Source organism: Monodelphis domestica, chromosome 1 (genome assembly GCF_027887165.1).
Source record: "Monodelphis domestica isolate mMonDom1 chromosome 1, mMonDom1.pri, whole genome shotgun sequence".
Lineage (NCBI taxonomy): Eukaryota > Metazoa > Chordata > Mammalia > Didelphimorphia > Didelphidae > Monodelphis > Monodelphis domestica.
In genome coordinates, this window is record NC_077227.1 from 421238925 (window position 1) to 421251832 (window position 12908).

The 12908-nt window shown below is 39.2% G+C and overlaps 1 protein-coding gene across 4 annotated transcripts in view; it reads right to left on the reverse strand.

The window, feature by feature from the left end:
• The window catches only part of STOM (stomatin), a 48464-nt gene that overhangs the window by 10765 nt on the left and 24791 nt on the right, over nucleotides 1-12908 (reverse strand). For all 4 annotated transcript variants that reach the window (XM_007474580.3, XM_007474581.2, XM_056812041.1 and 1 more), the window contains 3 exons: nucleotides 7148-7251; nucleotides 5116-5188; nucleotides 3345-3427 (listed from right to left, as the gene is read on the reverse strand). In XM_007474580.3, the coding sequence (XP_007474642.1) occupies nucleotides 3345-3427; nucleotides 5116-5188; nucleotides 7148-7251 (260 nt within the window). The remainder of the gene's footprint in view (nucleotides 1-3344; nucleotides 3428-5115; nucleotides 5189-7147; nucleotides 7252-12908) is intronic.

Here is a 12908-nt window from a genome sequence, read left to right on the forward strand (position 1 = left end):
TTCAAATCTGACCTTAAACACTGCCTAGCTGTGTGATCCTGGGCAAGTCACTTAACCCCCACTGCCTAGACTCTTCTGCCTTAGAACCAATATGCAGTATTGATTCTAAGATAGAAGGTAAGTGTTTAAATAACTTAAAAAAAAAAGGGAAGGCAAATGCCTTGCTGAGTTTCACTTTTCTTGTATGTAAAACATAAGATTTCCCTTGCTGGGCTGTTGTGAGAAAAGGTTTTATAAAGCTTAAAATGATACAGAATTTGAGTTCCATTAAGATTAAAGAGAATTTTATTTTCTGTATTTGTATCCCAAGACCTAGTACAGTGCCTGGCATATAATAGAAGCTTCATAAATGCTTATTAATTGACTGACAGGTGGAAATATGAGCAATGATTATCATATTAATCAACAAAGAGCACCCACATTTTAATAGGGGACAAAATTACAGAATTGGCAGTGAACTTCAGGGATTATTCAGTCCAGCCCATACCTAAATAGGAATCCTCCTCTGTGATATACTCAGCTGAGAGATTTGTCCAGCTCCAGCCTTAAGAACTCAAGGGAAGGGAAATCTATCTCTGGAGGCTGTTTAGCCATCCCACTGTCGGGGAAGCTCTAATTGCTAGCACATTTTCTCTTGCATTATACACCTGAACCGGCTTCTTTTGTCATGTTCCCACACAGCTTCTAGTTCTGCCATCAGGGGCCAACCCTTGACATCTTGAAGTCAATCATCAGGCTCAGTCCATGATCCTTTCTCAGACTTCTCCAGTCTAAAGGTCTCCAAGTGCTTCACTTAATCTTTCAGTTCTGGAAGGCACTGAATGTCTCTAATAGCAGAATTTCAGGATTAGCTGGAAGTGGGTGGGCTATAGCTGGGGATTTTGAAAGATAGTCTGGTTCTGGCCAAAATGAAGAAGTTGGGAAAGCAGATACATACCTTTTTAAGGAAACAAACAAAAGTAGAAGGCTTGCAGCCTATCTTTCTGAATTTCACTTGCTTGAAAACCTGCCCCACCTCATCCTGTGTGACAATTTTTTGTAAGGAGCCCATTTAGCAATAGGAAGGAAGCCACTGAAACACCCAAATTACTCTAACAGGAAATATTATTTAGAGTTGTTACTTTAGGTGGAAATGGTTCTTCACCTAGGAGCAGGAAAGAGCCTTCCACCCAACTAGAAAAGGAGACTTGACCTTATCTTCAAAATGGGCAAGATGAGAATCAAGTTCAACAAATAAAGGCCCCGACAAAGAAATGTGGACTAGTTGACCTTGGACAAATCATTTATCTTCTTGAAGTCTCAGTGTCCCCATCGATAAATGAATGGGAGGGATCAGATAGCTTCTTAGGCCCCTGGTGACATCTTTCTAGTGCTGCTTCTATGCATTCAACTTTCTTTGGATGGGTCAAGGCACTTTTTGTCTCAGGACTTTTCTCATCTAAAAATGTTACTACTGCTACCTACCTCAGTCTCACTTCATGGAGAAAACGGAGGCTCACAGTTTACATGGCATTTCACATTCTACAAAGCTTTAAAGTTTATGATGGCTTTTGCTCCCAACATTCTTGGGTGGGAAGTAAGCATTTCATATTTTATAGAAGATGATCTCACATTCTATGCTTTATGGTTCCTTTCAGACCTTCTGACAGCAAACCTTGCTACTCTTCTAAAACATTCTATAAATCCAAGTAAACATTATTAATAGTAATGTTAGCCAAATAGACTTTATAACATACAATCAATTTAATGATGATAAAATAACCACATCAAGTCACGAGGCATCAAAGCCATCTAAATAATAATTCATAATGATGACTTTGTGAATATATATATTTAATGGCTCCTTGGAATAAAATAGAGGAAGCAAGACTAGGTTAGTGGAAAGGTATTACTAGTTCTAGAGTTAGAAGATCTGTATTCCATCTCTGTTACTTACTATTGCACTTACTGTGATCTTGGGCAAGTCACTTAAACCTCTCTAGGCCTTAGATTCTCCATCTACAAAATGGGCTAAATAACCAAGATTCCTTTCTATCTTTAAATCTGTGATCACAGAACTAATGAATCATTGCCAATGTGACTTTCATCCATGCTAACATTCTTTTTGCCCACATTGCCTCAGCCCACTGTTTATCTTAGGCAGAATGTTTACCTTAATTCACAGTAAATTCACAAGGGATAAGAAAATAGAAGTCTTTGCCAAGTGCACTGATCAGTCTCCTGAGAAAAGGAAATGCAAGCAGCTTAGAGTAACCCAGCTCAAGGGCTTCAGTGTATGCATTGAGCAAGGTTAGCCTCTCAAAAAGGGGTTCCATTGGGAACAATCCCTTCCCCCAGAGTGCTGGGGAGATATGAACCCCGGATCTAACCTAACCTTTTCACTGTTGGGTAAAAAGATTTTTTCCACCCATGGCTTGGGGAATAAGGCCAAGCACCAGTAGGCAAAGGAACAGGTTTTTATCACTAAAGCCTAAAACTACTGCCCCAGAGGGATTTTCCCTTCCTTCTCTCCCATGGTTCTTAATCTCTTTATTGCCATAAGTGCCATAGCATAGCACAAAGAGAAATGAAGAAGACCCAGCCCTGCCAATGATTCACTCTCTTCTTTGGGACAAACTCTTGGGGTCAGTCCTTAACTATAAAATAAAGGGATTGGATCAGATGGTTCTACCAACTCTAGCATAATATATCACTTTAACCCTGATTGCCTAGCCCTTGCCACTCTTCTAACTTAGAAATGATAGTAAGACAGTAGGTATGGGTTTAAAAAGAAATCAAAGGATGACTCCTAGGTCTCTTATAGCTCTAGACCCCAAGATTCTACATTCTAAGATGATTGCTGGCTCATCATTCTAGGATAATCTATAATTTGCTATATGCCCTTAGGTAAACAAATTTCCTTTCTGGGACTACTGTTGTTATTGGTCTTTTTTCTCATATGGAAACTTTAACCATGATAGAAAAGAAAACTGTCTAATCATCAGAGCTGCCCCAAATGGACGAGAATGAGCTGTCTTGGGAGGTAAGGGTTCCCTCCCTTAGAGGTCTTTAAGTGGAGCTTATATATCAGCTGTTCTGTACAGAAAATTTGCTTTCAGCTCTGAGTTAGACAAGTGGCCACTGAAGTCCTTTATAAGCTGAAATTCTGATTTTGTGACAATAATACCAATTCTGTCTATAGGGAGGGTTTCTGTGAACATCAACTTTGACATTATAATTCATCCTAAACAAGCAACCAAAATAAAAAAAAGTCAAGACTGGAAAGGCAAAAGGGCACAGAGCAAATCATATTTTCCACTGGAAGCCCACAGAAGAGTAATGTGAAGGATGAAGAGAAACATCACCTCTTGAGGAGGAATATCGAATGAAATAGTCCTCATGTCCACTTTGATAAAGCTGTCAGTACAGGGCAGGATGAAGAAGAGCCCTATGCAGGGAAAAAGCCAGATGATTAATGAGAGACAATGACATTTAATTACTTTATTTTGCCATCAAATCAGAGGAGAATCAAATCTAACCAATTTTATGTCTAGACTGAAATGCAAAGGTTGCCGTCTGGACAAGGTCATTCTTCATCAACAGTTACATTTTCTCTTCTGAGGCTCTGTGCAAGTCTCAGTCTTTCTGATTGCTTCAATAGAATGCCATTCCATTTTACTTTTAAAATTAAGTTTTACTGATGCCCTTTGTTTGTACATGATAGTCTTTTCCAGATAATAGAGCCCCATCTCCCTTCCAAAAGAAGTCTTACAATGTAACAAAGAAAACCAGTTAAACGGAACCAGTTAACAGAGAGACTTCATCAGATATCATATGCACTATATTCTACTTTTTCCAATTATTATATTATCTTATTTGATCCTCACAACCACCTTAGAAAGTAGAGACTATTATTATCCCATTTGATAGATAAGAAAACAGAGGCAGACAAAAGATAAGTGACTTCCCCAAGGTCATATACTGCTAGTGTCCAAAGCCACATTTGAACTGAAATCTTCCTGACTCCATCCACTGCATGACCAGTTGTGGAGATAAAATAGTTGTAAAGGGACCATCTGGATGTGCTTTCCCAAGAGACTTGCTATACTTTGTTCTAAAGAGAAGTAACCAGATTGGTAGAAAGAATTCTAGACTTGGAAAAGTCCTGCTTCTAGATCCTGGCTCTAATAGTTTCTGGACATATGACCTGGGAAAATAATTCTGTATCTCTGAGCCTCAGGCCATCAACTACCCTGTAGAGCTGTTGCAAAAGCTAAAATACTTATAGCATTCATTTCGGGCTACTTTATTTCCAACACTTGGCCTCATTTGTTTAGCTATAATTCAGACTCAACACCTTAGTCAGACTGGACTCCAGATCTTGTCCCACTCTCTCCTGCCTTTCTGGTGGCTGCCTCCTTACAAATTTCCTCCACATGTCCATCTACAGGCCTCGTTCAGGGGCCACCTCGGAGTACCTTTCTTCCTAAATTCTCACTCCAACCCTTTTCAGTCAGAAGAGATCCCTCTTTCCCTCCCCTCGGATCTCTTCGAAATACATTGATCGCATTCTGATTTACAGTGATTAGCAGGGAGAATCTCTTCCAGGCTATTCCATTAAGCTCTTCAAGGACAGAGTCTATGCTGATTTTCACCCTTGTACTGAACTCCAAATACTAAATAACATGCTGAGCCCATCGTGGGGAGCTAGATGGCACAATGGATAGAGCGCTAGGCCTCAAGTCAGGAAGGCTCATCTTCTGGCCTCAGATATTTATTAACTTTGGGACCCCAGGCAAGTCACTTAACCTTGTTTGCCTCAGTTTTCTCATCTGTAAAATGAACTGGAGAAGGAAATAGCAAATTACTCTGGTAACTTTGCCAAGAAAACCCCAAATGGAATAATGAAACAACTAAAAAATAACAATGAGCCCATCTTACACAGAGTAGTACTAAATGCATGATATAATGCCAGGGTGGCATTAGTAGATATTTAGTGAATCAAATCTAATTTAGAGCTCTTGACAGAGTATGGAAGTGGGAAGAATTGTCAGATCCTGCTGTTAAGGAGAATGAATGAAAAATGAAGCCAAATGCCCCGCTCTGTTAAAGATCATTCATGATGCTGGCACTCACCTGGTCCTTTGGCGCCTCCCTGTAAAATTCGGCCCAGTCTGAAGATGATGGCTCTCTCATATTCCTTGATGATCTAGCAAAGGAAAGAGCAAATGGAGTTCTTAATAGGCCATAAGCTCCTCGATGGTAGGGTCAGTGTCTTTTCTCTGTACCATTGCTTGTGTCAAGGGCTGGGCTCAGTGTGCGGCAGGGGCTTACTACATGTGTGAAGAGGAAGGATCGTTTAAATCTTTATATGATTTAACTTCCTGAGCACTACACAAATCATCACATACTGCTTTTTGATGCAGATAAAATTTGGAAGTACCGTGTCTGTCAAACTGAAGGACCTGGGATGTAATCCAGAGAAAACAAGGGGCAGCGGGGAGGAGGAATATGGCTCATCGTCTTCAGATATCTGAAGAGCTACCAAGGGCAAGAGAGAAATAGTAAACCCTACTTAGCCCCAGCGGCAAAAGTGAAGCCCTACTAGGAAGTAAGCCCTCCCTACAAGTCCCAAAGAGGGTAGGAGATCATTTGCTGAAAATGTTGTAAGAGATGTTCTCATTCCCATATGACTTCAAGTAGATGATCTTGGAGATCCCTACTAATCAGGAGGATGTAGGTGGTGCTGTGAAATGATGAATGGAAGTAGGGAAAAGAAGGCCAAAAAGGTTTGGGTTTGAGATAGGGAAGAACTACCTCTGTAGGATATCTTTGTCCTGTCCCCACTTTGGAGTATCACGCAAGAAGCTCATGCTTCTGGAGGAATTTAGAGCACCTGGTTAGAATATCTAGCATCAAAGGTCTTGCCTAACTCAAAATTCAATGATACAGTGCTCAATTATTTTTACAAAGTCAGTAGAGGGAAAAAAAAATTAAAGGTCTCATAGTCTTCTGTTTCTTCCCAAATGTTAGGCACCAGTGAATGAGAAAATGTGCTTCTTAAAGCTCTTGGTTGGAGAACTGGTACAACGTAGTAAATAGAGAGATCTCTTCCTCAGGGAGAAGACATGGATTCAAGGATATTCTGACACACAAGACTATATGATCCTGTGTAAATTTATATCGTTTCCCCAGGTTTAAGACTCCTAAATTGCAGAGCAGTTGCTGACTTTTATTTAGTAGTTTCCATACCTGCAGTTTCATCACAGGTCTGATTTAAAAAAACAAAAGGAGGGAAATAAAGTGAGTATTGTTACCAAAAAATAAATTTAATTTAATTTAAATTAAAAAAAAAACAACAACAAAAAGGAAAATACTTGTTTTCTGATGTCTGCAGCAATAGGTGAAGGAGGTTAAACAGGGGCTGTCAGATTATCACTGACTTAATTCTATGATGCCAAGAACTATCTAAGACCCTCTTCAATTCTTCAGGCCCAAGGACATCCCTCCCCCCCTCAGTTGACTAAGAGATTCTTACTTTAGTCCTGCTGGGGAAGTCTCAAGCAGGCCCAAGAAAAAGTTCTTCTGAGTCCACAGAAGTAGGAGGGGATTATTATTTTTCAAAAGAGGGGAAAAAATAAGAGGCAAAGAGTGGAACACTGAAAAAAGAAAAGGGGGGTAGAGTAGGTAGTATAATACATAGGTCTGGGGTCAGGAAGACCTGAGTTCAAATCTGACCTCAGACACTTCCCATCTGGGTAATCCTGGGCAAGTCACTTAATCATGACTGCCTAGCCCTTACTGCTGTTCTGTTTTAGTAAGACAGAAGCTAAGGATTTTTTTAAAAGCATAAAAAAAAAAAGAGCACTGAATTGGGGAACCATAAGATCTATAGTTGACTCTTGGCTCTTATCACTTACCACCTCTGTTATGATGGCCCAAGTAACTCGCCCTCTCTGGGTTTCAGCTGACTCATTTGTTAAATGAGAAGGCTGAACTAGATGGTGTCTAAACCCATTTCCAGTTCTAAATCCTGTGAGCCCACAGGGGAGGCTCAATCCTGGTCGCAAATGCACCCACAAATTGAAACAATCTCCCCCATTCTAAAATAACAAGGAATTACTTAATCTCCCTTTTCCAAAGTTCACTAAAACAAATATTCCATTACCTTTATGCACATCCAGACTGAGATGGGGAAAGTAATAACTGTGAAGATGAAGGATGCAATCACGAGAATCCATCCACAAACGCCAAGGCCCTTATTGGGGACATCTGCAGGAAAGAAGACATTTCAAGTTATCAAGACCAAACAGAGTCTTGGGGATCACTCCTTTAAAAAATTAATTAATTAAAAAAATTTTCCCATGGTTTCATGATTTATGTTCTCTCTCCTCCCTCTTTCCTCCCCCCTCCTGGAGTTGATAAGCAATTCCACTGGGTTTTACATGTATTATTGTTGCTCAAAACCTATTTCTATAGTATTCAATTTGTAATAGAGTTATCTATTAAAACCCAACCCCCCCCAATCATATCCCCATAGAACCACGTGATAAATCATATGTTTTTCTTCTACGTTTCTACTCCCACGGTTCTCTCTGGATGCAGATAGTGTTCTTTCTCCTAAGTCCTTGGGGATCACTCTTGTAGCATGAAACACCGTATGGAACCAGAGGGCTTGTAGAGCCTGGTCTGATATATCAGAGAGAACTGAATGAGTCACCAAGAGACTTAGATGCCTCTAATTTACCTTATTTCTTTGGGTTTCTATTTCTTTGTAAAATGGGGTGATGGGCCAGACCAATCATAGGCTTTATTTTTGTTTCTAAAACCCTTACCATCAGTCTTAGTTTCAATTCTAAGGTAGAAGAATGTCAAAAGCTAGGCAAATGGGATTAAATGATGTGCCCAGGGCCACATAGCTAGAAAGTATCTGAGGGTCACATTTGAACCCAAGGCCTCCTGATTCCAGACCTGGAGCTCTACCCACTGCACTACCTAGCTGCCCCTCAACAATGGGTTCTTAAGTTTTGGGTTATTGACTTCCTTGGCAATCTAGTGGAACCTATGGATCCCTTCTTAGAATAATGGTTTTAAACACATAAAATAAAACACATGAGATTATAAAGGAAGTCAATTATTTTCAAATAGTTTTCAAAATGTGATAAAAAAAAGAATCCTTTAAATGAATAATCTCCAAGGAATCTTTCAGTTCTAATACCCAATGCTTTAGAAGTCTTCCAATGTGCATGATACCATCAAGCAAATCAGATTAATTCTCTATGTCTTGGTTTTCTAATCTATAAAAATAGTGGTAATGATATTTTACTGCTTTCTCCAGTGGGTTTTGAGGCAAGTGCACTGTCTCAAACAATAGAACACCATGTAAGTGGTGGCCCAGTGACTCAATGGAAAGAGCACCAGACATGGAGATGGGGGCCCTGGGTTCAAATCTCCCTTCACTTACTAATTGTGTGATCCTGGGCAAATCACTTAGCCCCCACTGCCTAGCCCTTACCATTCTTCTGACTTAGAACTGATATTTGTATCCTTTCTAAGACAAAAGGTAAGGGTCAAAAAACAAAGCAAAACAAAACACCACCATGTAAATAAATAAGAATTATTTGAGTAATAAGGTCCTTTCTTGATCTAACATTTTATAAGTATAAATGAAATTCATTCAAATATTCATTCAATAAACATGTCTGCCACTCATTTTCATATGTGGCTTTAGGTAAATTGCCTTCTCAGTTTCAGTATCTGAAAAATGAGATTATTCAAATGATCTAAAGTCAATCCTTCCAGCTCCATGACCTTATTACATTCAATAGTTGTTTTTAAGTTCATGTATTCATTTGATACTTTAAATTTTTAAATTTTATTATTTTTAAATTAAAAAGAAAAACTACATCTTTGTAATGAATATTAGAAGTCACAAAAAATGCCCACATTGACTATTTCCAAGAAGTATATTAAGATGAAGAAGATAAAACATACAAATAATTATAATACAAATTAGAACATTAAATACATAAGAATGTCATAGAGTGCAAAGAAACCACAATGGGAAAAGAGATCTGTGTGGGTCAGGGAAGGTTTGATAGAATCAATATTGCACTCATAAGCCAAGAGTCCTAACTGAGTAGCCAATCAGTGGGTGACACGTCAGAAAAGCTTTGGGAATGAAATATCCCACAGCAGTATCTCAGGTCCAGCAAGAAAATTCATTGTCCTTTTTGTACTGTTTATTTTTATGATGCAACTGAGCTAGTAGTTGTGAAACCTCCCAAGCTGGAAGTTACTGAGAAGGGCGCCACTCAGCTATGTTACTTGGGAAAGGCCCAAATCTTATATTCCAGAATGGTCATGTGCTCAAAAATTCCATCTTTCATCAAATGATTTAGAATGGAAAGGCTATTACAGTACAGGATGTTAGGGCTGGAAGGGCACTGAAAGCAGAGAAGGCTTGAGCCAGGAGGGATCTTAGTGATCACATAATCTAATCACTTCATTTTAAAGATGAAAAAGTTCAGGCCAAGAGCAGGGAAGTGATCTAACCAAGTCAAAAAAGTCAAAAAAGGTGACACAATCAAGATTTGAACCCATGCCTTCCTGATTCCACTTCCAGAATCATCCAGAATCAAGGTTAGAACCCTTACAGACTGTTGGGCAGAAGGGGAAAGAAAATGTTAGAGAAGAGTAGTGGGGAAGAGCCAGATGAATATTATCAAAGTATTACTAGACTATAAACTTGCTAAGGATAGGGATGCAGTGATGGGGAAATATATTTATATATCACAACTAAAACCTAACACAGAAAATTTCAAATTATTTAAGTGTCACAAAAGACTCTGAATTTTAGGCTCTTCATTAGTAACATTCTTTTATTCAAATTCAATTGAAGAGATGTGTATTAAATGCCTACTATTTAACTTACAGTCACTTAGGGTAATGGGAGGGATGGACATCCATCCCATGGAAGTCAGGGGGGTTCAGTGGTTATTGCCTATCCATAAAGAAGCCTGCTCAGTGAATACTGGATGCAGAGCAATGGGGTTCCAATACAGGATCAGCTTGTGTGGATCTTGGGCAAATTGCTTCCCTTTTGTGGGCTTCCATTTCCTCACCTGGATTCTAACTTCATTCTATGATCTTACGGTCTCTAACCATTTACAGGACGAAGAGTTATGCCACTCTGGGCCTTTGCTCCCCTAAGCTGTGATTTCGGTAGAATATTCTTTGCCTTCTCTACCTCCCAGGGTGACTGTGAAGATCAAGTGAGATAATGCCAATTAAGCCCTTTGGAACTGGAGCGGCTCTATCTCTCGATCTGCCATTCTATAATTGGACCAAACCCATGTTCCTTGCTAAGAGAACATGAGAAATGCCTGTCTACCAATTCAGATTTGTACCTTCTCTGTAATTTGCTCTCCTGGAGGAAGAGACATCAAGCAACTTGCCTGGGTAAGGCATATCAGAGAGAACTTGATCCCTGGGCTTCCCACTCAGAGATCAGCTCCTTATCTCCAATGCTAGATTGCTACTATATAAATAATATATAAATATAATATATAATATAATATAAAATATGTCAAGGTCCTATATAAATATTCCTTTTTATTATAAAAGTCTCATTAAATCTGTAATACTGTAAGTATACAAAAGCTCAACAGAAGATTCTTAGGATTATGGTTCTAGAGCTGAGAGTGACCTAAGAAGCCAAGTCTTTTAGCCAATCCTCTCATTTTACAGCTGAGGAAACTGAGGTCCAGGGAGGCTTAGAAACCCTAACCCCAATCCACAGTCACAAAGACAGAAAATGTGAGAAGCAGTATTTGAACCTAAGTTAGGATCATTTCTGCCCTTTGGAATTCATCATCATCGATCATAGCCATTGTTGTTTTAGTATTATTAATAACATAATTATATAATGTATTTATATGTAATATATACAATAACTATAATAATAATTATTAACTGTTCCCATAGCTATAGTACTTTAAGGTTTGCTAAGTATGTAAATAATATTCTCATTTAAAGATACAGAAGTTCAAGACCCAGAGAAGTAAAGTGTTTGTCCAGGGTCACAGCTTCAGAAGTGGTACTCAAACCAAGTCTTTTGACTCTTAAGTGAAAGAGTTTTTGATAGTAAGGTGATCTCGGAGAACTCTACATAATCCTTTTCCAAGAAGTAATCAATTCGCTGAGAGATTATAAGAAAAGTCTCCAATGTGGTGTTTTTGGAGAAGGCTTACATCAAGTCTTTTTGCTATTATAAACCAGAAACCAAAAGCCCTAATTACTGATGGTCTGGTGTCAGTGGCAACTTCCCAAGACAGCTGTATCCAAATTGAGAATGCACTGGAGAAGCTCTGATAATGAAATCTGAGATTCCCACAGAGTAAGTCCTCTTATTTCCAAACAACATTCTTTATGGCAAGAGACAGCATGAGGCTCCCTGCCAGGACCAAGTCTGGCCTCCTGAGGCTCTCCAACAAAGAACAGATGTACACCAGCTAGTTAACTCTTTTTACTATTACAGAAAATTTGCAATGCACTAAATTCTGAAAGATGCAAAGAGAAGGAAAGAGGCAGGAGGAAAGAGAGAAAGAGATAAAGAAAGAGAGAGAGAGAGAGAGAGAGAGAGAGAGGGAGGGAGGGAGGGAGGGAGTTAGGAAGGGAAATAGAGAGAGAGAGAGAGAGAGAGAGAGAGAGAGAGAGAGAGAGAATGCACCTTTCTAAACAAGGTCAAGCTACCTTTTTTTCTTTGCTAAAACCCTGTGAAATTATGGTCTTCATTTAAAATCCAAGTTTGTCCAGATATGAAAAGCAAAAAAATGAAGTTAAATAATTCTCTGAGGATGGTTTTATGAAATGGAATTCGGCATGGAATTAGCAATGGAAGGAACCTTAAAGGTCTATTTAGTCCAGTCCCCTTTCATTTTAGAGATGAGGAATCAGCAAGATGAAATGGGCTCATGGTCATATAAATAAGCAACAGTTAACCTTGAATGGGAAATTATGCCTTCTAACACCTATCATTTTACAGATGATGACTAAGTTTAACTCTAGGTCTTCTGACTTCAAATCCAATGTCATTTTGTCTAATGTCTAATTTCATGACATGAAATGTCTGGTAAAGTTTACAAAGAGAAGCCAAATTTTTGCAGGGGTTTCACCTCTAGGTTTTCCCTCTTCTGTGAAGTAGAATCATTCTACTATTAGTGCTACCTCTTTTCTCATTTGAAATTTCTCAGTAGTGGCCCAGTGACATGACACATCCAGACAAATTTCCAGGAAGATGTGATGTCCAGGGCTTCAGGATTACCTTAAATCCAGATTCATCTCCTACATTACTTTAAGACCTTGACAGGTAGAAAAGGAAATTCTCATTTTCTTCCAGATCTGGTACCACAATAAAAACCATTCCCTAAATTGATAAGCAAATTATATTGATTTACTTGAGAAAAAGTCTTGAAGGGCAAAAAGATTTGGAGATAGAACACTTGGCTTAGAATCCTAACTGTCATTAGTGGGATCTAGGAAGGGTGTAACCTCTGGGATTTGTTTCCTTTTCTGTAAAATAAAGGGGTTAGATTAGACCAGAGGTTCTTAGTCTAAGGGAGGAGTTCCCCAAACTTTTTACACAGGGGGCCAGTTCACTGTCCCTCAGACCATTGGAGGACTGGACTATAAAAAAAACTATGAATAAATCTGGGATAGCAGAGGCTGCAGCGCTGGTTGTGATGGGCCTGTCACACCTTGCACAGGCCCATCACTGCCACCACTATACTGGGCAGCAGTATACACAGTGCGGAATCCTCTCCCCCATATCTCCACTAACCATGCTGGCGTCTTCTATCGTGCAGCCACATAATCCTTTGTGTGGTGCCTTGTTCTCATTCAGTTACTCTCAGAACAAGTTGCTATGC